The sequence below is a fragment of the Molothrus ater genome, chromosome 16 (assembly GCF_012460135.2).
Source record: "Molothrus ater isolate BHLD 08-10-18 breed brown headed cowbird chromosome 16, BPBGC_Mater_1.1, whole genome shotgun sequence".
Taxonomy (NCBI): Eukaryota; Metazoa; Chordata; class Aves; order Passeriformes; family Icteridae; genus Molothrus; species Molothrus ater.
Window position 1 is genome coordinate 2,245,441 of NC_050493.2, and position 21,877 is coordinate 2,267,317.

At 55.6% G+C, this 21,877-nt stretch overlaps 3 protein-coding genes across 3 annotated transcripts; 1 reads left to right on the forward strand and 2 right to left on the reverse strand.

Moving 5' to 3' along the window:
- Positions 1-4,333: 4,333 nt before the first annotated feature.
- On the reverse strand, positions 4,334-5,478 carry LOC118692594 (chemerin-like receptor 1). The gene has a single exon (XM_036392523.1). It carries the CDS (start codon positions 5,457-5,459, stop codon positions 4,374-4,376), a length of 1,086 nt encoding a protein of 361 aa, XP_036248416.1. The 5' UTR covers positions 5,460-5,478; the 3' UTR covers positions 4,334-4,373.
- A 1,481-nt stretch (positions 5,479-6,959) lies between these two features.
- Positions 6,960-12,525, forward strand: SHMT1 (serine hydroxymethyltransferase 1). The gene is made up of 12 exons (XM_036392809.2): positions 6,960-7,010; positions 8,162-8,279; positions 8,569-8,714; positions 9,016-9,131; positions 9,222-9,382; positions 9,535-9,616; positions 9,849-10,061; positions 10,295-10,411; positions 10,749-10,871; positions 11,058-11,174; positions 11,290-11,400; positions 11,785-12,525. Exons 2-12 carry the CDS (start codon positions 8,187-8,189, stop codon positions 11,952-11,954), a joined length of 1,449 nt encoding a protein of 482 aa, XP_036248702.1. The 5' UTR covers positions 6,960-7,010; positions 8,162-8,186; the 3' UTR covers positions 11,955-12,525.
- SMCR8 (SMCR8-C9orf72 complex subunit) lies at positions 12,508-21,843 on the reverse strand. The gene is given in 3 exon segments (XM_036392808.1): positions 12,508-17,279; positions 19,200-20,380; positions 20,383-21,843. Coding segments are annotated over 3 exon segments (2,799 nt in total). The 5' UTR covers positions 21,547-21,843; the 3' UTR covers positions 12,508-16,825.
- Between the last annotated feature and the right edge of the window lie 34 nt (positions 21,844-21,877).

The following is a 21,877-nucleotide window of genomic DNA, read 5'->3' on the forward strand; positions in this document are numbered from 1 at the left end:
AAAGGCATCCCAAAAACATCCTGTACCCTACACAGCCCCTGTGAGCCTGCAGGCAGGTTCTGCAGCACACAGACACCTCCACTGGGCACAGACCAAAAGCCATCACCTCCCTGCTCCCCTGCCTTCAGCTTTATTGCCTGGGGGACAACAACTGTGTCCAATTTCCAGAAGATTCTGCCTTGGATACGACCCAGCTAGGGAGGCAGAACTCAAACCAACTATAAATGCATTTTGGAATTGATGGAAGGAAGGTGTAATTTTATCATATCTTGGGAGTGATCTGGAAATAGCATTCCCCATGTCTGGCAAGCAAAGTGCTTTAATAAAGGTCCTGGAGCAGGGAACTACATCTTCTCTGTGTGAGGGGCTGTGGCAGTAGACAGCACTCATTGCTTTATCAAACATTACTGCTTGGCTGTCTGTGGCAAACAGGCACAGACTCATTTGTCACAGCCCTGTTCCCCCTGAGTCACAAAGCTCTGACTGAAGGCTCCCTGCAGGGTTTTTTTTCCTGTTTCTGACTGCGCTCCCAGCTCCGGATCAGTCTGTGATGTTTAACAGATCTGCCACATCAGCCCCAGCACAGACACGGGGTTATCTCCAACAAGGGGACAAGAAGTTGTGGGAATACCTGGAGTGTGACAGGTCCTGCACAGACAGATGGCTCGAGCTGGATATCAGGGTGAGGGTTTGGACAAGCACTGCACCACCATGGTGGTGGTTCCTCTGGTTTGGTTCTCACATAGCCTCTGCTTTGCTGTGTGTGGGCAGCTCTGTCCTGCAAAGTCTGTGTAAGATCCTGTTCACACCAATCACCTGGTGTTTACAGGTGTGGTTTGCCCTTTGATTGGCCTTTACGCAACATTTATTGGACTGCACAATGAAATCATGTTATTTTAGGGAATTTGAACAGCTACACAGTCCATGACAAACACTAATTAGTGCTGTGTTCCTTTGTCCTACCCATACTGGGTTCCAGCATGGTTTGCAATTTGCCTCACTAAGCTGCAGCTCCCGTCCAAAGAGCACACAGGCACCGTGCCCCGTGCAGGCATTTAGTGAGCACAGCAAGGCTTTGACTTGGTCACTGCAGAGCAACTTTGTAGCTTAAAGCAGAATTCAGTGTATGAGAGCAGGTCCTGTGCTTTGTAGGCACAACTGTGAGGTGCAAAGAAAGGTTTGATACCAGCCTTGGCCCATCCACTAAAAAGGAGCTGGAAGAGGTGTAGAGAAGCAGCAAAGTGTATTCTGTGTCCTCCCCAGTTTGGTTCTGACCAGGACCAGTGAGAGCAGATTAATGCTTATACTGGCAGTGGGACCCTCACCCTGCTGCTACACCAAAAAAAAGGCTGAGCCTTACTCAGGACTCAGCCTACCCCACCTACTGACACTATTACCAACATCTTCACAGAGAAGCTTGCTACCAGAACCTCTCCTCTAATTCACTGCATTATTTCCTGCCTGATTCCAGCAAGCTCTGGAAGAGGTTCTGCTCTCATACCCCTGTGCACTACCTTTGACCTTATCAAACAAGTCAATCCCCCAAGTTCAAGATTGGGACACTTAAAAATTTTACTCACCAGGAAAGTCTCACCAGAGGAGAGGCGTGGGAACTGTGAGGCTTCCCAGAGGCTTTTATTGTCTCATTAAGCTCTTCTTAATGAGAATTTCCTCACCTGCTGCAGTGTCCCTCCCATTCATTTGCATTCACTATCCTGCTGATAGTACTCAAGGCTGTCCTAGCTCCCACTCCTTCCTCTTTCCTCGTAACTATTCTGAGCCCATTTTTTATCTCCCTGATCTCATGCAGGTCCCAGGGAGAAAATACTTTCTCCTCTTTTGTTACTGCTTGCTACATTCTCCTTGGCTGGTTTCCTCACTGCCATCTCTGCAGCTTCTCCTGGCTCCAGAGCCACCTGCAACAGTCTCTCCTCTAAAGCAAGGCAGCAACAGCTGCTCGTGGTGAGATCCCTGACTTAAATGCTCACTAAAAACTCGCTTGTTCTCTCAGCTAAGGCTCCCCATGCCTGGACCACACACACCTCGGTGCCTGCCCCCCGAGCACGACAGCGGCTCTGCCCATCCCAGCCCGCTGTTTGCAGGGGCGGGGCTGTCGGATCGGCCCCTCTGCAGGACCAATGAGGCAGTGGGTTCAGCACCTTTCTCAATGACTGCAAATACTGGAGGGGCTCAGGCTGTTCCACTCCTCCCATGGCATCTGAAAGAGCCTTGACAGCAAAGCTGCGTCAGAGGGGGCACAGCTGCCAAAGCAGCCATTCAGCCTCCTCTGATTGCCTGTTGGAAAGTATTTCCCCCTTTTTTTCGTTCAAGCTTTTCTTGATAAGCATATGGCAAATGGAAATATCAGAGAGAATGAACTGCCTCCTAGTTGGGAATGAGGGACTGACAATTATCCTCGTGATAATGAGATAGTCTGAACATGAGGGAACTCGATACAATGGGAGATTTATCTTGGAAGCAGTGCCTTGGCAGCCTGGCCTGTCTTGCTGTCAGCATGGTTTCCCATTGCACAAAGGGCAGGGATCAGACCCAGGATGACAAATCAGTCTCTGTCCAAGCTTATCCTGCTCCGTTACCTACAGCTTTTCCATGGTAATTCCTTACATCACCCAGACACTCCTTCATTTAAATCATGTTGTCCCATGGGACTCTGTACCCACCTTGGATCTCCAAATGACCCAGAAAACTTTCTGCTTTCTTTCCTACCACAAACCAGGTCAACACTTCAAACCCTGACCTTTGAGGCTGCCAGGGTTGAGGAGAAAGGCAAGCCAGGAGTCCAAGCCTTGGTCCAACACTCACGGAGACTCTTGTCACAAGGAATTATGTGGACTCTGCAAACAGATAAAGAAAACCAGAAAGAGCAAACCTGGGTCTGCAAAACCTTGACATGGCAATCGATGCTGTAGTTTACCATCAGGAGCAAGTAAATAGCCCCAGAGTTACGTGCTGCATGGCAAACATTGCAGTTTTATCTGCATGACAGGCAGCAATTTGTGACAAAGGTTAAATCTCTCTGTTCACTCAAGTTTGACGTATGATGGTTGTGTTACATTCCCCGTTCTCAGCGGGTTTGTGCATGAATGTGCCTGTGTGCCTTCAGGATCATGACCTTCATTCAATACTGCATGGCCCAGCAGACCCATAATTAATCCCCAAGATGTTCAAGTGACAGCTCTCATTCATAACATCATCCATGCAGAATAGTGAGGTACGTGTAAATTCCTACAATCCGTCTGGGAGCCAGAGATTTTCCAGCCACCGGAGCAGGGAGGCTCCAAGGCAGGTTTCTGACAGGATGAACAGGACAATTGGTAGGTTGGACTAATCTACAGATAAATTGGGTAGGGCAGGAGAGGGAGGTGTGATACAGTCACTGCTCGCTGAGGATGGGCAGGGAATGACAACACCTCAGTGTTCTCATTCCCTGTTACGTGACCAACATTTTCTACTCACAAAAGTCTAAGGGGTCCAGAGGCTTATGAAGCCTGTAAGAAAGTCCCCACCTTCTTCACCTTGGACAGTTTACAAACATGAAGCTTGGCCAGACTCAGCTCAGCCACTTGTTCTTCTTTCTTCTCTCAATCACTGGTTTTCAAATGTATCCAAAGGTCTGAAACCCAAATAAACCATAAGCATTGTCTGGCAATCAGATCCATGTGCCTCAGGCAAATCCTCACACCCAGGTCATGTCCTGTGTGCCTCACTCATAGAGCTGCTGCTAATACCAGTGGTTTGTTTTCAAATTCTAGATATTTAATCTTTTTATCTGCTTGTTCTGTTACCAAAGATGAACCTGCTCGGTCAGGTTGGATCAAGTGTTTATCCCACAGGCAACACAACAGGATGGGTATGTTTTACACAAGTTTATTGGGGGTCAATATTCATTCACCAACAGCACAAAATATCACATCTCTGCTGTTTAAGGGCTGGGAGCATGTCAAACACAGAGACAAGCACTGCTCAGAAATACATCAAATCTGAGTAACAGCAGCATGACCACTGATTTGTCCTGTCTTAGGAGAGAAAAGAGTGTCTTAGTCACTATTCCATTCCCTACAAAAATACATACAGCCATTGCATTTAACCCTCTTTCTATAAAGGTTCCATACACAACAGTCAAAAGGCACAAGGAGTAAAATGCTGCTACTTTGACCCACCTTGTTGCAGCTCCAGAGAGCTCTTCCATCCCCATTGTGTGTTAAATCACAGCATATTTGAGACATCTCCAAAACACAAAATCACACCTCGCTAGCATGTGCAGCCCTGTGCAGTCCCCAGTCCCATGATCTGAGCTCTGAAATGAGGGAAAATGCAGAGAAAAGAACGGCCCCTTCCACGGCAGCACCTGCTCAGACCCTCGGGATCTCCACTTCTGAGGCAGACCTGGACTTGCGCCGGCCGGTCAGGCTGCCCAGGACCGACTCCTCGCTGAGGGCCCCTTCAAAGGTGGACAGGATGGACTGGCGAAACTTCTCCTTGAAATCCGGCCCCACAAAGACGTACAGGATGGGGTTGATGCAGCTGTTGAAGAAAGCCAGGCTGGAAACCAAGGGGATCCCTATGTAAAGGGCCAGTTTCATCTCATGGCTGGAAGAGTTGTTGGATATTTCCAGCAAGGAGAAGACATGATATGGGAAATAACAGAGGAAAAACGAGACTGTGACAGCAATGATGATTCTGTAGGGCTTTGCAGAGTTGGCCAGCTGCCTTCTTTTCAGCTTGACAGCCACAACGCTGTAGCAGATGAGAATCACCATGAAGGGGATGAGGAACCCGCATAAGAACCGCGTGACGATCATCGCTTTGTGCCGCATCCTCCACAGCCTGCGCGTCGCCTCCGACGTGTAATCATCGGACAGCGCGAAATTATTGTAACAGCTGGTGACGTTCCTGGAGCTGACCAGGGTGTCCCGAAAGACGAGGTACGGGGAGCTGAGCAGGACAGCCAGGACCCACGTCCCCAGCGCGATCCTGGCTGCCAGCTCCGGGCTCCTGCGGTTGTGAGACCAGACGGGGAAAGCCACAGAAACGCAGCGGTCGATGCTGATCACCGTCAGGAGGAAGACGCTGGCAAACATGTTGAGGAAGGCCATGGTGCTGTTCAGCTTGCACAGCAGCTTCCCAAACGGCCAATGGAAGCCCAGGGCTGTGTAGGCAATGCTGAGGGGCAGGAAAAAGGTAAAGATGAAGTCAGCTATGGCCAGGTTGAGGAACCAGATGGAATTCACCGTCTTCTTCATCTTGAAGCCTGCAATCCAAATGACGAGGCCGTTGCCTGACACCCCCAGCAAACAGGCGATGCTGTACACCACCATGGAGAGGATGTGCATGGCCTTCTGCAGGCCAGAGTAGTAGTCATGGTCAGTGGCGTTGTCAGGCTGCTCCGTGGGGCAGCTGGCAGAGAAGGGGGAAGGGGAAGAAGAGGTGCTGTCCATCACTCACAAGCCAAGACCCGGAATCACAACAGAGCTGTTGTCTGCTGCTCAAGAGAAGTGAAAATCTTTGTGAGCAACTGTACAGAAAATGTGTGTGAAAAGCTAGATTAGATGAATTAATTTATAATTAATATAAAGTCCTTCTCTATAGCATGTGCAGCTGCACCTCACAGAAACCACCTCGACCAGAGAAACCAACCCCAAGTTTGCTGTTGATGTCAGTGTGTCAGAACAACACCTTCATCACCAGCCCACAGCAGCAATCCAGCATGGACCAGCAGCAAAACCATGGAAACCCAGATCCCCCACTGTGACAAATCCTCTTTGGGTGACCAGTAACAAATTATGACAGCAAAAACTATCTAGACTGGTAACAATGATGTTAACAGACTGTTTTTGCACCAGTCCCTTCCAGGTAGGTGCAGAACAACACCTGAACTATATCCGAGTGTAACCACAGGCCCTTCACCCACCCACCACCCTCTGGTGAGCCCACCCTCCTCCTCCTCTCTCTCCTGGTCATCCTGGCACTTGCCTTGGCATTCCTGGCAGGACTTACCATGCTGTTCCTTGTCTGCTCTGCCCACAGCTGGTGGTCTCACCCTCCTGCCTGACTCCCCTTGTGCTGCTCCTCTCCAGGGTGACTCACACTGCCTCGCCCCATTTTCCCATGGCTTGGGATCACGAGGAATTTAGTAGGATCACTTATTCCCTAATCTTCTTCCTCAATTTGGGGTGTGTGGATTTAACCCCCGAAGCCCCAGGGGGTGCAGGTTCCCTGGGGCCGGTTGGCCAAGCCCGGCCACTAACTGGGATTTGATGAATGAAGAAAACACGGCCACTCCCCTGCCTGCACCATTCACCCCCTGGCTGCTCTCCCTCCTGAGCACCCCAAAATCCCTCTGGGCACAGGGGGTGGTGTCCCTCTGCCGCGAGGCGGGACAGGGCCAGCTCTGCTCCCCACAACAGCAGCAACGTGCTCAGCCTGTGCCAGGGCCTGGAGACACGGCCTTGCCTGGGGGGTTCTGGGGGTGCCTGGAAATGTCCCTGCCCGCTGCACGGTGTTGGGGTGTCCCATCCTTCGGCTCATGGGGGGTGGCGGGACACAGGGAACACCGCAGGGAAGCACCTGGGGGTGCACGGCAGGCAGGGCTGGAGCTGTGGGTGACAGCACAGGAGTGACGGCACAGGGGTGACAGACAGCACAGGGCTGACAGACAGCACAGGGCTGACAGCAGCAGGGGTGACGGCACAGGGCTGACAGCACAGGGCTGACAGCGGCGGGCCCCCCGCCCCTCCCCGGCCCAAGGTCACCCGCGCCCCGGGCGCCACGTGCGGGCCGCGCCGCCAGCCCCGCCCCTGCGCGAGCCAATGGGAGGCGGGGAGGGGGCAGAGCGCGGCGCTGATTGGCTCAGGGGCTTCCTGAGCGTATTCCCCGCCGCCGGAGCCGGGGCGGAGCGCGGCGCTGATTGGTCGCGGCGCGTAGGGGGCGGGGCCCGGCCGGGCTATGGTAGTGCGCGGGCTTTCGCGCGGTAGCGGAATCGGGATCGGGTAAGGACCGGGACCGGGCCGAAGCACGATCGGGGTGTGCGGCGTGGGGAGAGCAGGGCTGGGACACGGCATCCCGCTGAGGGGGACAGCGGCCAGGCAGCGCTGGTCCCCGCCACGCGGGGCAGGGCAGAGGGGCGAGTCACCGGGCTCTCGGGATGAGGGAGGTGATGGAGTCGGGATATAGCGGGTGCAGAACTAGGTGGAGACAGAGCTTCGGGGATGGGGTTCCCCAGGTGAGGTGCCAGGTGTGGGGGAGGTCTCATCCTGCCTGGGAATGGCAGCTCTGTCCCTCTGTGCAGTGAGTGCTGCAGCACCCTGGGCTGGGGGACATGCAGGAGCTGCATCCTGCTCAGAGCCAGAGCACTGCCCCTCGCAGCCCTCTGCACAGCCCAGCCTCTCCGGCCGTGAGCATTCCCACCCTGCCAGTGAGGCCTGGGCTTGGGCCAGAGCATGGCTGAGCATCCCTGCCCAGCAAGGGTGGTGTGAATGGACTTTGGCAGCTTGGCACAAGGAAACCGTGTGGGATTGCTTAATAACCTGCTCACGGACCTTCACCCGTCCTTGGGGGTTAATGAGTAAAAAGATGGATTGTTTTCTGCCAAGGCAGCAGCTAGGCTGTTCCTCCTTCCCCAAGAGCAGCACCAACTGGGCCAGAGGGCTCCTGCCAGGCCTGGGCATCACCCCTGCCATGGAGCCCAGCAGAGGCAGAGCTGCTGCCTCTCAGGGCCTCTCAGCTCCACAGGATGCTTCAGTCAGGGTTTGGGGCAGGACTCTGACCTGCTGGGGTTTTGCCCAAGGGAAAGTAGCCAAGAGGTTTAAGCGTGCTGGGCATTGCAGCATGTATTAAAATTGAGATCTGTGGGTATGAGCACTTTGCTGCCCTTGAAATTAAACATCAGGCAGTGCCAAGCTGGGCAGGAGGAGCTCAGGGAGGGGTGGTGATGGGAGAGTATCAGACATTATCAAAGCACAGTAATTAACAAACTGACCTTAAAGCAGCAGGGGAAGCCTGAGGGTTCTGTGTGTTTTCCTCACCCAACAGCCCGTGGCTGTTCCCAGGGAATACGTGGGATGGCAGCAGGCAGCACTCAGGGAGATGTGGAGGCACCCAGCCCCGCTGCCATCCCACAGACTCCCTGCTCTCCTGGCAGGTGACTCAGAGCCAGCAGCAGCACCATGGCGAGCTCAGCACAAGGCCTCCCCAGCGCCGAGCTCTGGGCCTCCCATAACAAGATGGTGATGGAGCCGCTGGACACCAACGACCCCGAGGTGAGAGCCCCTTCCTGGCTCGTGCCCAGCTGCTTCATTCATCCCCCAGCCAGCCACGGGGATGCTGTTCTCATCAAGCCAAGGACGTGGCAGGGTCCAAGGCTGAGCTGCTGGAACCCATCCATCCTCTGTGCCCTCTCTGTGACTGGTCGGGATCAGCTGCACCAAGAAGGGATCACATCTCTGTTCTCCAGCACCTTTCCAAGCCCCTCTCCAAGCCCTGTTCCTGTGGTGGAACATCCATATCTCTGTGCAGAGATGGCTGAAGCCATTTCTCTCCTCTCCAAAGGTGCACAGCATCATCAAGAAGGAGAAGCAGCGGCAGAGGTTGGGGCTGGAGTTAATTGCATCGGAGAACTTTGCAAGCCGAGCAGTCCTGGAGGCCCTGGGATCCTGCATGAACAACAAATACTCTGAGGGTTACCCGGGACAGAGGTATGGGGCTGGGCTAAGGCCCACCAACCCAAACCCTGGCAGGGTGGGAGAGGAACCCCCCATCCTGCCAGGCCTCACCTGAGGGAAGGAAGCAGTGTCCTTGTGCTGGCAGCCAGGCTCTTCCACGACAGGCTCTGACCTTCTCAGCCTCTGTCCATGGCCACACATGGGACAGTCTCAGCAGGGTCACATCTGCTGTGGCTGCACAAAAGGGGCATCACCGCAGTGTGTCCCCAGCCTGGTCACAGGGCCTGTTCTGGGTACTGAGTTTGGTTTTAGCCCTGCCCTGTCCTGCATGCAGGTACTACGGTGGGACGGAGTTTGTGGACGAGCTGGAGAGGCTGTGCCAGAAGCGAGCCCTGCAGGCTTACCAGCTCGACCCCCAGAAGTGGGGAGTCAATGTCCAGCCCTACTCAGGTATTGGGGTGCTCAGGAGAGCCAGGACAGTTTGCCCAGGCCCCTGTGTGCCGCAGTATTCATACCCAGCCTGGTGTGCTCTCTCTGCAGGGTCACCTGCAAACTTTGCGGTGTACACGGCCCTGGTGGAGCCCCACGGCAGGATCATGGGGCTGGATCTGCCTGACGGTGGCCACCTCACCCACGGCTTCATGACAGACAAGAAGAAGATCTCTGCCACCTCTCTCTTCTTTGAGTCCATGCCCTACAAGGTAGGGAGCTGCTACAGCCAGAGCCAGGATGCACTAATCATTAGTGTTGGTGCCTCTTAAAGTTAAAGGTGCCAGTACTCCCTCCTGCAGGACAGCACTGCAGCTGATCTTCACCACAGCGAGGTGGCTGAATCCTCCTCTTCCTCTCCCAGGTCAACCCCAAGACTGGTTACATCGACTATGACAAGCTGGAGGAGAACGCCCGGCTCTTCCACCCCAAGCTGATCATAGCAGGTAAGGATCACACCTGTACCAAGCTCCCCTGGTGGCAGGGCTGGGCTGGGGGTGGCTGCCTGAAACCCATGGATGCTGCAGTGCCAGGAGGAAACCTCCAACACAACCACCCCAGAAGGAGCTCGTGTACTGTGCTCGTGTACAGCCTGCTGGGCTGTCTGCACTGCAGGCCTGGTCCTGGGGCTGTCCCAGGGTGCTGCACATCTGCTCCTGTCCCCTCCTGTCCCCGCAGGTGTCAGCTGCTACTCGCGGAACCTGGACTACGCCCGCATGCGGAAGATCGCCGATGACAACGGGGCCTTCCTGATGGCCGACATGGCGCACATCAGCGGGCTGGTGGCCGCCGGCGTGGTGCCCTCGCCCTTCGAGCACTGCGACATCGTCTCCACCACCACCCACAAGACCCTGCGGGGCTGCAGGGCCGGCATGATCTTCTACCGCAAAGGTGCCCGGGGTGCCGGGAGAAACGCTGCAAGCTAACGCTCCCTCCTGCTCTAACTGGGAAGGACGGAGGGCAGAAGATCCTGGGAGTGTCTAGGGAGCTGTCCTGGGCTAATCCTGGCTCAGATTTGAAGAGGAATAGCCACTGTGCCTGCAGTGAGCAGCCAGGGGGTGAAAGCAGCTCGTGGGAGAAGGGTGGCTGTGCTGCCTTGTCACCATGTCCTCCTCGTCTCACAGGCACCCGCAGCGTGGACCCCAAGACAGGCAAGGAGACCCTCTACAACCTGGAGAGCCTCATCAACCAGGCAGTGTTCCCGGGGCTGCAGGGAGGCCCACACAACCACGCCATTGCAGGTATGCAGCCAGGCTGGCTGCCAGCTCCAGCATGGCAGAGGGAGCTGGCAAAGGGGTCCTGGCAGGGCTCTGACCCCCAGCAGCAGCACGGGAGGCCCAGCTGCCCTACAGGGCTCACAGCCTGGGGACACTGTGGAAAAAGGCAGCTGGTGATCCAGCATTGCCCAAGGAGTGACCAAGCCTGTCCTATCCTGTGTTTTGGCTCATGGCAATGCCACCAGCCTGGTTAGGGGAAAGCAAGGATCAGTCCATTCATTCATTCAGCTCCAGTATGGCTTCTGCTGCCATTGCTGGTGGGAGCCCCCCAGATCTGACCCTGGCCTGCCTCTATCCACAGGGATTGCTGTGGCACTGCATCAGGCCATGACACCCGAGTTCAAGGCTTACCAGCAGCAGGTGGTGGCCAACTGCAAGGCACTCTCATCAGCACTGATGGAGATGGGCTACGACATTGTCACAGGTGAGGACACGTCTCAGCAGTGAGATGGTGCTGACCTGGGCAGCTCTTCAAGGACACCATGGCAGGGCTCTCTTGGCACAATTCCTCACCCCCTGTTAGATATCAAGTCTTCTTTTGCTGAAGTTTCCTGTGGGAGCAGGAATTGGGTTGGATTTCCCCAGTCCCACCAAAGCCCTCTCTTTGCAGGGGGCTCTGACAATCACCTGATCCTGGTGGACCTGCGCAGCAAAGGCACAGACGGCGGCCGGGCCGAGCGGGTGCTGGAGCTCTGCTCCATCGCCTGCAACAAGAACACGTGCCCTGGTGAGGGATCCCACAAGCTCTGCCAGCCCCTGCTCTGCTCCAGGAGCCGGGCTGGAATCCCACAGGTGGTGGTTTCGGTGCCAGGTTGGGTCACGGGTGCCTCGTTGTGCTGCAGGTGATGTCAGTGCCCTGCGGCCCAGCGGCCTCCGCTTCGGGACCCCGGCCCTGACCTCGCGCGGCTTCCGGCAGGACGATTTCCGCAAGGTGGCCCAGTACATCCACAAAGGTGAGCTGGGGTGGGGAGCCTCAGCTCCAGCACCAGCCTGGAACAGGGCAGCTCCCCCGGGGGAGGAGGCACCAGCTGGCAAGGGAGCACACCCACCAAAGAGGAATATCCATCCTACCTCCACATCTGGATGTGGGAGAGGGCATCTGGCCACAGCTGGGACCAGCCAAACTCTCCCCACTGCAGGCAGTGGGCTGAAAGCCCGTCCCTCTCGCAGTTCTCTCCCCGTTGTCCTCAGGAGCTCCAAGTTGCTTCCCTGGGCAGCAAGTCCCTGAGATGGGAAGGAGGGAGGGAGCAGGGCTGTGTCCCAGGGGGCAGCAGGGCTGGGAGAGCCCTGGGCTGCAGCAGCTGTGAGGGCTGACCAAGACATCTCCATCGTGGCAGGGATTGAGCTGGCCCTGCGTGTGCAGAAGGACATGAGCCCCAAGGCCACACTGAAGGAATTCAAGGACAAATTGGAAGACCCGAAATACCGTGGGGAGCTGAAGGCACTGAAGGAAGAGGTGGAAGCCTTTGCAGCCACATTCCCACTGCCGGGGCTGCCTGTCCTGTAAGGGGACACAGCCATGCCCGCTCCTGGAGCCACAGGAGTACCCAGGGTCATGGCACACCCCCAATCCCCAGCCTGACACCAACACCCCAGTGCCTTCCCCCAGCCCTTCCCTGTGGAGCTGCAGCAGCAGCTCCTCCTTTGGCTCTTACTCCCCTTTCCCTTCCCATGTGGGGCACAGGGACCCCATGAGTACAACCCCTGTGGGGACAGCAGCCCTTCACCACTGTGTCACCGAGCACCAGGTCACCCTCACTCACCTCATGGCCAGGTGCCATCCAGCTCCTGCTGGCTGTGGAGCAGCAGATGAATGTCCACATTCCCTGGACACCCTGCCCATGGCAGTGTGAGGGACAGGGGCTCCAGCTGCACAAGGAACCTCACAGCCAGTAAAAGCCCCCCTGGTTTCAGCCTCGAGGATTCCCCTTCATCCTATGTGCCGTGCCACCTCCCCAGGCTATGACAAGGCCAAGCCTTGTCCTGAACATCCCTCCTGGGATCACTATCCCATCCTAACCAGATCCTCCAGTATTTTCTCAGACCCCTTGGCACAAAGCTTAGGTTGAACCATTTTTTAATAAGCACGGTAAAATTAAGAATTGAACCACAACGTATGACAAGAATTATAAGCTTTAAAAAATACGACCAATTTTTTTTTTTTTTTTTTTTTTGTATTTCAAAAATATCTGAACCCAAATAAATATTTTTTTTTTTTAAAAGTACATTTCTCAGACTAGTCATTTGGTGTTAACATCTGTTAAACTCTTGTGCAGTGACACTTACAGCACGACACTAAGACATGCTTCTTGGGTTTCCCCCGGTCACACTCGCCCTAACTACTGACGCAAGCATTCGGCACGCACAGGCACACACACGGAACTCAACATGCAGGAATAGGATACAGTGCTTTTAAAATAAGATGAGAATTCATCACAGCCTCCTGGCAGCCTCCAGAGGCAGCTCCAAGCCCAGCCCCATCCCCGTGGCAGCAGCCGTGCTGCCCGCAGGACCGGGTCCCCTGCTTCTGCCTTCCAGTTAGATCTGTCCCAGGGAGCAGGGGGTGGGGGTCTGTGACCCCTCCAACATCGGGGTGCAGTTTGGTGCTCTGACATTGTGCTCTGGGCCAGGGGTTCTCCTGCAGCCTGGGCAGCTCCCTGAATTCCCTCAGACCCTGTCACAGGAGCCTTCTCACTGTGCTGCTACAAGCCCCAGGTCCTGCCCAGCTCCTGCAGTGTGGGCTGGCCCCCACCACCAGACCAGGGGGCTCAGGACCCTCACACTTAATAAACCCCAAAGAACTGGCCTGGGGGCACAGAGCCATCAGCTCCCACCCCTGGAGTGCCTCTCCCACCCTCCCACCACGGTGAATATTGCTAGAGTATAGGCAGCTCTGTGGAGCTGCTCAGAAGTGATTGCTATCAGATGAAAGGAAATCTGAGCACTGTTCTCTGAGAAATGAAACCTTTGTAGGGTTAAGATCACCTACAGCTATGGCTGAGCCTCCTGGGGTGGGAGCTGGAAGCAGGGGGGGGTTAGTGGGGAGCAGAGCAGGGGCTGGCAGCTGGGAAGAGCAGGACTGGGGAACGGGAGCCCTCCCTCCTGGCTGGGAGAGGCTTCTGCTCTGATGAATTCTCGGTCAGGTGAACACCTCCCCTCCCTGGACGTCGGGGGGAGCCTGCAGGGCCGTGCGGGAGCGGGGACATGCTGGGCTGGCAGCACTCACAGAAGCAGGGGACACGGCCATGCAGGGCACCGGTGGCTCTGGCAGCTGAAAGGCTGGTGAGGGTGGCACTGCCACTGCCAGGAACCCCCTGCTCCTCGGGGAAGGATGGCTCAGGCAAGAGGACGACACACACGTCATGGCAGGAGCTGTCAGTGCAAAGGTTGTGGTTTGTGGTTAGTCTGTGAGTATCAGAAACTGGTGAGGTACCACACCAGAGATGGGGGAAAGTCCTAAAGTGCCAATACAGGATCAGTACTGTACAGCAGCAGAAGAACAGAGACATTGCAGAGGAAGAGGAACTCAGCTCCCAGACACCAGCTGCCCTCAGAATCCCCCCAGTTTCTACCACCACAAGCAGAGGCCTCCAAATGCCCAGAGGCGCCAGAGTCCGGTGTCAACTCCCCCTTTTCCAGTCCAGGTTCAGAGGTTACACTGCTGAGAGGAGGACAAGCACTCCAGGGCGTTTCTCCACAGCTCCCAGTTGCAGATAATCCCAGAGCTCCTGTTGGGAATCAGTGATGTTCCAGCCCCCGGGGCATCCTCCCCAGTCAGAGCCGCTTGGTGGCAGAGAGGTGAAGCAGGTCAGACAGATGGCAGTGCAAGTATTGCTCAACACAGCCTTGAATATCAGATACTACAGGTTGGACAGAGGGAGCAAGAAGTGAGTTATTTATCAATTTATGAGCACAGCTGAACAGCACAGGTCGAAACCACTGTGACTAAGATGAGCCACCACGAATCATCTCTCCCACTCTGTGCTGGAGGAAGACATGTGAGTGAGTCAGCAGGAAAAAAAGTCTGTCCTTCCCTCCCCTCCTCAAACCCAAACAGCACTGGGTGGTTTCCCAGCAGGAAACAAGCTCCTGTTCTGAGCACTGCTCCAGAGCAGGCTGCTGGGAGCTTTCATCTGCCTGCTGTCACCTGCATTACTCATCTCCCTCTCCCCCCAGGGAATCTCACCTCAGCTTTACTGTGGAAGTTTGGGTGTGCATGAATCAATCAGAGGGCACCTTGAGTCACATCAGGAAGCAGAAAACTGGATGGACACAGAGGCCTTTCAGCAGCAGACTCAGCTCACATGAGACAGGAGGGCACAGGCAGGACAGGAAAAGGCTTTGAACACACTATAAAGGTGAGAAGCTCACCTTCAGCAAAGGCCACACCACCCTGCTTCCAACCACGACCTCAAAACACCATCACAAGCAACCCCTGACCCTGGAAAACCCTCTGGAGAGAACCACGAGGCCAACTTGGCTGAGCCACCACAAACAGCAGTAACCTTAAAAACAACATCTCTGCCCTGTTGGTTTGTACCCCAGAGAGCCCTTTCCAGGGGAGAGGAGGAGGTGGCACAACCCTGAGGCACTGATGCTGGTGCAAAATGACAGCCTCCCCAAGAAGCCTCCCTGCCTCCAGACATGGTTTTGCAGGAGTGCAGGTCTCACAGCAAGTGGGGTCTAAGCCACGCTGGGGAAGCCCAGGCTGTACACAGAAACCTCCCAGGCTCAGAAAGAAGATCACATTCACCTCCAAAGCTGCTTCACATTATCACCATAAACAGAAGTTTAAAAAAAACCCAACGAACCAAAGAACAGATCAGCTCTTGTATGATGTCAGCTGCTCTCACCCCATAATCAGCATTAAAAAGAATTAAAACCAAGATTAGCTTTCCTAGAAAGACTTTGCTTACTTAGAAATACCTTGGGAGCTGCTGCTGCCCATGGCACTGGGCAGAGCAGCCCAGGCCCAGGATCACCCACGAGACTCCAGAGGGAAGTGCTGTGCCTGGGCACAAAGCTTTGGGCACTGACAGGAACAATCTGGGAGTCTCACCACCTTGGTGGTACCTCCTTTATGGCACAGAAGCTTTGAAAGGAAAAGTTCTCAGTACCCAGGCTCAGGGAGCAGCAGTTCTGCCCCATCCAGAGCCACCCAGGAGCCCTGGGAGAGGTAGTCAGGACATGACAACAGCTCAGCCAGGAGCAGCAGGCAGCAATGCCAGCTCTGTTTTACCACAAAGCACAAATGCCAACTCCCCAACAAAACAAAATAAAATAAAATAAGATAAAATAAACTATTATGGATAAAACATAGACTCCAGTACATTCATCCCCCATCTCTCCTGAGCACTTGTACCTCACCAGCCTGTGGTAACAGCCTGCTGTCTCACAGCATGGCTCCAGCTGAATCACATCATTTCCCCACCACAAAAAGCACCTAAAAACAGGGCCCTCACCCTCCTTCAGTTCCCTTCTGCCTTTAAAAAGCCACGCCCGACCTCACAATCTCTGAGGATCCCCAGTCTCCCTAAGGATGCCCAGGCTCCCTGCAGCCTGAGGAGGATGCCCAGGCTCCCTGCAGCCTGAGGAGGATGCCCAGGCTCCCTGCACCCCCAGCAAATGGGACGTGACAAATGAACAAGGCACAGTGCTCTACATTCGCAGCGGCTGGCGCCTCGGGGCTCACCAGCCTTAGGGACTGCTTCCACCTTCCTGATTTTAACCAAGCTGGGAGACACTGGGAAACCCTTTCTGGGGAGAAGCAGGTATGCCTCCACTGTGCTCCCACTCACCCAGGGATGACCTAACCTGGGAAGTGCCCAGAAACTCACTGCAGGAAGGGACACCACCCACTGTGGCTGTGCACAGGCCTGTGAGCTGCTGCCCTGCCAGGGGGTTCTGAGCTACACTTTCGTGACAGTCACATTGGTGGATACAAAACTTCACATGGCCTTTACACCTCTGGTCACAGCCCTGGCTCCATGGAAGGGCCTGACAGTGCTCAGGGCTCTGGCAGAAGCATGCACTGTGCTGTATGGGGGTTTGCACACTGGTCAGTATTGATCCCCGAGATAGCCCACCTCCCCTCATGCCATAACCCCCCAGGATGCTGCCGTGATCCACTTTAACAGTGCCCCTTCTAACATTTACAGAGTGCCTGATGGTTTATGTGATGGAATACCTATGCTTTTGGCTACAGGGAACACCCAGAAATCCAGAAATCCACTCCCACAGCGCTGGATTTCTGCGGAGCAGAGACACCAACACCTGGGCCCCTTCCCCACGTGTGAGAGCTGCTGCAGACAGCGGCAATGCCAAGCACGGATGAGCTCTGTCAGACCCCGAGCACGTGGGCACACGGCCTGTGCAAGGCTAGATTTTGTACAAAAAGCTGGGAACATAGTCAAATCTGAGCAGGGGGTTCCCCCCCTGCCCCGGTTCCTGAATGTAGTGCAGCTTCAGCAGCTCGGCCAAGTACTGCACGATTTTGATATCTTCATTGGCAAGGCCCAGCTGAAGCTTTAGGAAGTTCATCCTGCGATTCACAACGGATTCCTCCGGTTCCCTTTCACTGATGGGAAGGTGCAAATGATGGCAGAAGGTGAAGAGGAAGGCTTTGGAGCACAGCTGGGTGAGGATGCTCTGCACGTGCATGTAGTAGGTGCTGCCTCGCTTGATCTGGGTGCGGTGGTCGGCCAGCCTGGCCACCACGCTGCCCTTGTACAGGGGGCAGCGCAGGGTCTTGCTGTCGGCGTCCAGGATGCTCAGGTAGCGGCTGTAGCGGCTCAGGGCGTGCAGCACGTTCACCCCGCCAGGGGACACTGCCCTGCAACAGTGACACACGCGTCAGGGCTGCAGGGCAGCCACAAGGAAGCAGCAGGGTGCGTCTGTGTCCTGTACCAAGACCTCTGGGGGTGAATAAAGCCTAAGGTGGGGGGCAAATTGGCTCTGCAGCCTGCCAGATCCTAAAGAAACCTGCCCTGATCTGTACTGTGCAGGCTGCAGCATAAACCACCACAGCCTGGGGTCAGCTCCCTCCCTCAGTGACACGCAGAGGGACCCATAGGACATCTCTGGTGAACAGCAGCTGGGAGCCTCCCAGTGTGACTCAGAAACCCAAAGCAGTCCCCCCTTTCCAAGAGCTCCCCCCAGATCACTTTGGGATGGAGCTGTTCTGAGGTGGTCGGAGCCCTGAGTGGAGCAGAACCTTCTGAATTTCCTAAAAGACAGAACCATCCTTAACCCACAACATTTCCTGGCTGAGCCTATTTGTCACTCAGGTGCAAACCCACAGCTCACAGGGATACAATTACCCACCAAGCTTAAACTAATGTTATTGAAATGCAAATTAGCAGCCTACGCACACCCTTCAGCTCCTCCATTCTTTGCGCTGACAGCTGCCGGGCTGAGATACAGCTCCCAGCCTCAAACTGGGAGCCCCAACTGGTGTAGGGGCTGCCCCAGTGCCCAGGCAGCACCTGGCCATAGGAGACACAGGATCCTTACCGGAATAAAGAGTTCAGCCTCTGAATTCCTTCCCAGAGCCCTCCTACAAATGGTTTGTGGAGAGCATCCACATTAAACTGAGCACTTAATTAACATTCCACGGAGGAGAGCTGAAATGACTGACACATGTTACAGGCAGCTCTTAAATAAAGATTTCTGTTTATAAAAATGGCATCTAACCACAAACATTGAGCAACGAGTAAACACTTGGGGTTTTTAAAAACCTCACTGACAGACAGAGAGCTTGTGAGCAGCTGTTGGCAGAGCTGTCATCCTGCCTCACAAGCATAGAAATGAGAGCAAACTCACAGTTTTGGATAATTTCCCCCAGCAATACAATACTCTGCAGCTCAGCAAGCAGGTTTCTGTGTTTTAATTTTCCTGCTGTTTACAAACACTCCTGCAGGAGCTGTTCCAGCCTGGCTCTGAGCACCGTCTGCCACTCTGACTCATGTTTTCCACACTGGTGACAGCAATGGCCATTCCCTGCCATACCTGCACCCAAAGTACAGAACACATCCTGGAACACACAAAAAAATCCTTTTCATCAACAAGGGCAGGGCCCTCGAGTTGAGCAAACATTCTTTGCTAGTATGAGCTAATATGTGAAGCCACAGCTCAGGACTGGGTGTTGGGAAGGGGCACTTGTTTTTGGGACAGTTCTCACCCTAAGCAGAGGTTTCCTACAATCCCAACACTGCTCCTGCACAGCTCCAGGCACCTTTCTTCCTCACCAGCACAGACTGAGGTGCTGCACTCCAATTCTCACCTACAGATCTCATCACTTCTTCAATAGGCTCCAGAAGGTGAAGAAGGCTCCTCCCCTCCAGCACAGCACCATCTACCCTAAAATTCCAGCTAGAAATGTGAGAAGAGTTCCAGTAGGAGATGGCAAAGCAGAGCACACAAGGGACTCCAGGAACACTTGTACCAGATCATCCAGGAACCCAGCAGGACTCAGGTGTTTGTTCTCTGCTTTGCCAGGCAAAAACCTCCTGGCCAAGTAACTCACCTGAGGCAGGCAGCAAGTGCCCAGCAGATGTTTTAAACACTGACTCCCAAGCGAGGCTGGATACAGGGATAGATCTACTCCTTTTCCAAAATAAATCCCACCAGCAGAAATTCATGGCAGCTAGGTTGGTATAATTAAGAGACCTCCCCTTCATACCCACTGCCCTCTGAGATGAAGCTCTTACCACACACCTCAACCCTACTTAAGCAAACAGATCCTTGCATTTACCTCTGCAGTCCAATCAACTTCCACTTCTGGAAATCCACCAGGTGCAGAGCGGAGGTGACCCAGTGCTTCACGGGCTTGGTGTAGCCACCAGAGCTGGGCACGAAGATGGAGAGCGCCGTCACCAGCCTCTTGACCATGGCCTCGTCCTCTCCCAGCACCACCAGGGTCCTGCCGCTGAGCAGGGAGTAGATGGCGGGGTGGGCAAAGGGGTACTGGCGGATGAAGCGCAGCGCGTTCTGCCCGGCCCTCTTCCTGTGCCTGTCCCCGGGCTGCGCGCACGCCGGCTGCGCGGGGGACGGGGTCCTGTCGGAGCACGTGGAGGCGGCGCTGCTGATGTGGCTGGTGGAGTCCGAGCACTCGTCCAGGCTGCTCTTACTCACCTCCCTGCTGCCGGTCAGGTGGCGCGAGTCGAGCTCGTAGGGCAGGAGCCCCCCCGAGAGGCCCTGGTGGGAGGGGAAGCCCCCGCGCAGCCCCTGCTCGGCCGGGCCCCGGTAGGGCTGCGGCGGGATCCGCACCACCCCGTCCTCCTCGCACGCCTTCTGCCCCAGCTGCTCGGCCAGGGGCTCCAGGAAGTTGGGACTCTCCTTCCCGATACAACAGGCGGCATCCACCTGCACTAAGCTTTCCTGCTTCGAGATGTCGTCCTGCCCGTCATGCATGCCCGGGCTGGCTCTGGGCGTGAAGCGAAGGCCTCCCTGGTCGTCATCCACGTAGGGCTCCTCGTTAATGGCACTTGGGTAGCTGGCTTTGAAGTCCTCTGGGATGAGGGCCTCGGAGGGACACGTGCTGAGCACCTCGATGCTGTCCTCGCTGACCGTGCGCCGGCTGCCCACCTTGCTGCGGCCGGCCTGGGGGCTGGCCATGGCGGGCAGGCTGGCCTGGCTCTCAGACTTGGTCAGCCCAGAGCCCGACTTCTCCGTGCCCAGCACCTCAATGCTCTCCCCGCTGCTGATGCTGCCTTTGATATCTGCATCCAGATAGTCCAGGTTCTCCTGATGCTCAGACATCACGGACTCAGACATCTTGGGTTCTTCAGAGTCCTCCATTTCCTGCTCCATCTTGATGGGCACACACTCCACACTGGATTTGTAGGAGCCCAGGCTGATGACCACTTTGGGAGCAAGGGACTCTTCCAAACACTTTTCATCCATGGCATCTTGGCCGAGCCCTGGCAGCCTCTGTACTGTTTTTCAGGAGGTTTTTCATCCAGGAAAGACACATCCTCAAAGAGGAAGTTGGTGACGCTCTGTTGCTTGAGGAGAGCCCGGCTGATCTGCTCTGTCAGGAGGTAACACACATCCCCTCGAAAAGTCCTCTCGATATGGTGCAACTGGTCAAGGGTCTGGGTGAAAAAATAAACATCACAGAGTTCCTCCAGTGTCTTCAGCTTCTTGTCAAAGCACTTGGCAGACTTGGCTTTGATGAGTTTGGGGGTGTAGGATGGCACGTGGGTGTAAAGGTGAGTTTCACCAGGCTCAGAGGCAGTCGGGTCCTGATCATGGCTGCCCATGTCAGCCCGGTCCTGGGCACACTCTGGCTCGTAGGGGTGGAATTCAGAGTCCTTCAGCTTCCTGTAGGGATATGACCGGATCTGCCTCAGCAGGTCTTGGTGCTCTATGATTGACTTTTCCACACTGGCCAGCTCGTTGGCCTTCTCAATGGCCTGGGTTGTGTAGTACCCTTTGTCATTGGCTTTCTTCTGCTGCTCAGTCTCATTGTGCAGGACGGTCCTGGTGTAGTCAAGGTCTTTCAGTTTCTTTTCCAGCTCGTTGGCAAAAGCTTTCCGGTTCCCCGTCTTCAGGCATTCGGAGGCTTTGGAGAACTCGGTGGAAAGTTCCTGAAACTGCTGCATGATTTTGTGCTCGTCAGCAGAAATATAGGCCATGCAGAAGGGCCTCACAAAGCCCCTGGCTTCCAGGTCATACAGGGTCAAGTGGTGCACGTAGGCAAAGGCCCCTTCCTTGGAGTCCCCCAGCACCACCTTGGAATCCTCCACAAAGTTCAGCTTCGGGTAGGCAGAGCCGGGAGGGTGCCCCACGAAGGATGCCTGGTAATCCACAGACATGATCCGCAGGGAAAAATAATTGAGATCGAAGGTGCCCGACACTCTGGCGTCATCGGGGATGGTCAGGAGGGGCTGGGGCCCCACTTGCTCCGAGAACTCGGAGATGAGGATGAAGTCCCGGGTGAACTTGGAGCCGGCGACCTTGGCCCAGGGGTTGGCGCCCTGGCCGGAGAAGGGGAACAGCGGCACCGAGTACTCCTCGGGCAGGGGCGGCTCGCGGTACAGATCATCCTCCAGCTCCTCCTCCCTGGTGAAGGCCACCACGTCAGGGGCGCTGATCATATTTCCCGCAGGACGGGACCGACATGGAGCAGCGACGCGCCCCCGGTCCCCCCGCCACCGCCGGGCCCCGCGGGAGGCACCGGCGCAGCCCCGGCCCGGCCCTGCCGCTGCCGCAACCCCTTGTCCCCCTCACGCCGCCGCCATGGCCGGAGCCGCCGCCTCCTCACGGACCCGCAGCCATCTTGGAGTCACATGACGCGCGGCCTCTGACCTCGCCGGCAGGAAGCGACGCCACCGTCTCCTCTTCTTCCTCCTCCTCAGCTGGAGTTGTTCATATTTACCGTCGTCGCCCTTTGTCGTTACCGACCGTGGGACGCGCCCAGCGGCGGCG

What these genes read in the sequence shown, in the direction of transcription:
- SHMT1 (XM_036392809.2), top strand. Translation starts at nt 8,187, where the DNA reads ATGGCGAGCTCAGCACAAGGCCTCCCCAGCGCCGAGCTCTGGGCCTCC. An exon ending in CATGATCTTCTACCGCAAAG is followed by an intron (nt 10,062 to 10,294) that starts GTGCCCGGGGTG and finishes CTCGTCTCACAG; the next exon opens with GCACCCGCAGCGTGGACCCC. An exon ending in GGGCTACGACATTGTCACAG is followed by an intron (nt 10,872 to 11,057) that starts GTGAGGACACGT and finishes CTCTCTTTGCAG; the next exon opens with GGGGCTCTGACAATCACCTG.
- LOC118692594 (XM_036392523.1), bottom strand. Translation starts at nt 5,459, where the DNA reads ATGGACAGCACCTCTTCTTCCCCTTCCCCCTTCTCTGCCAGCTGCCCC.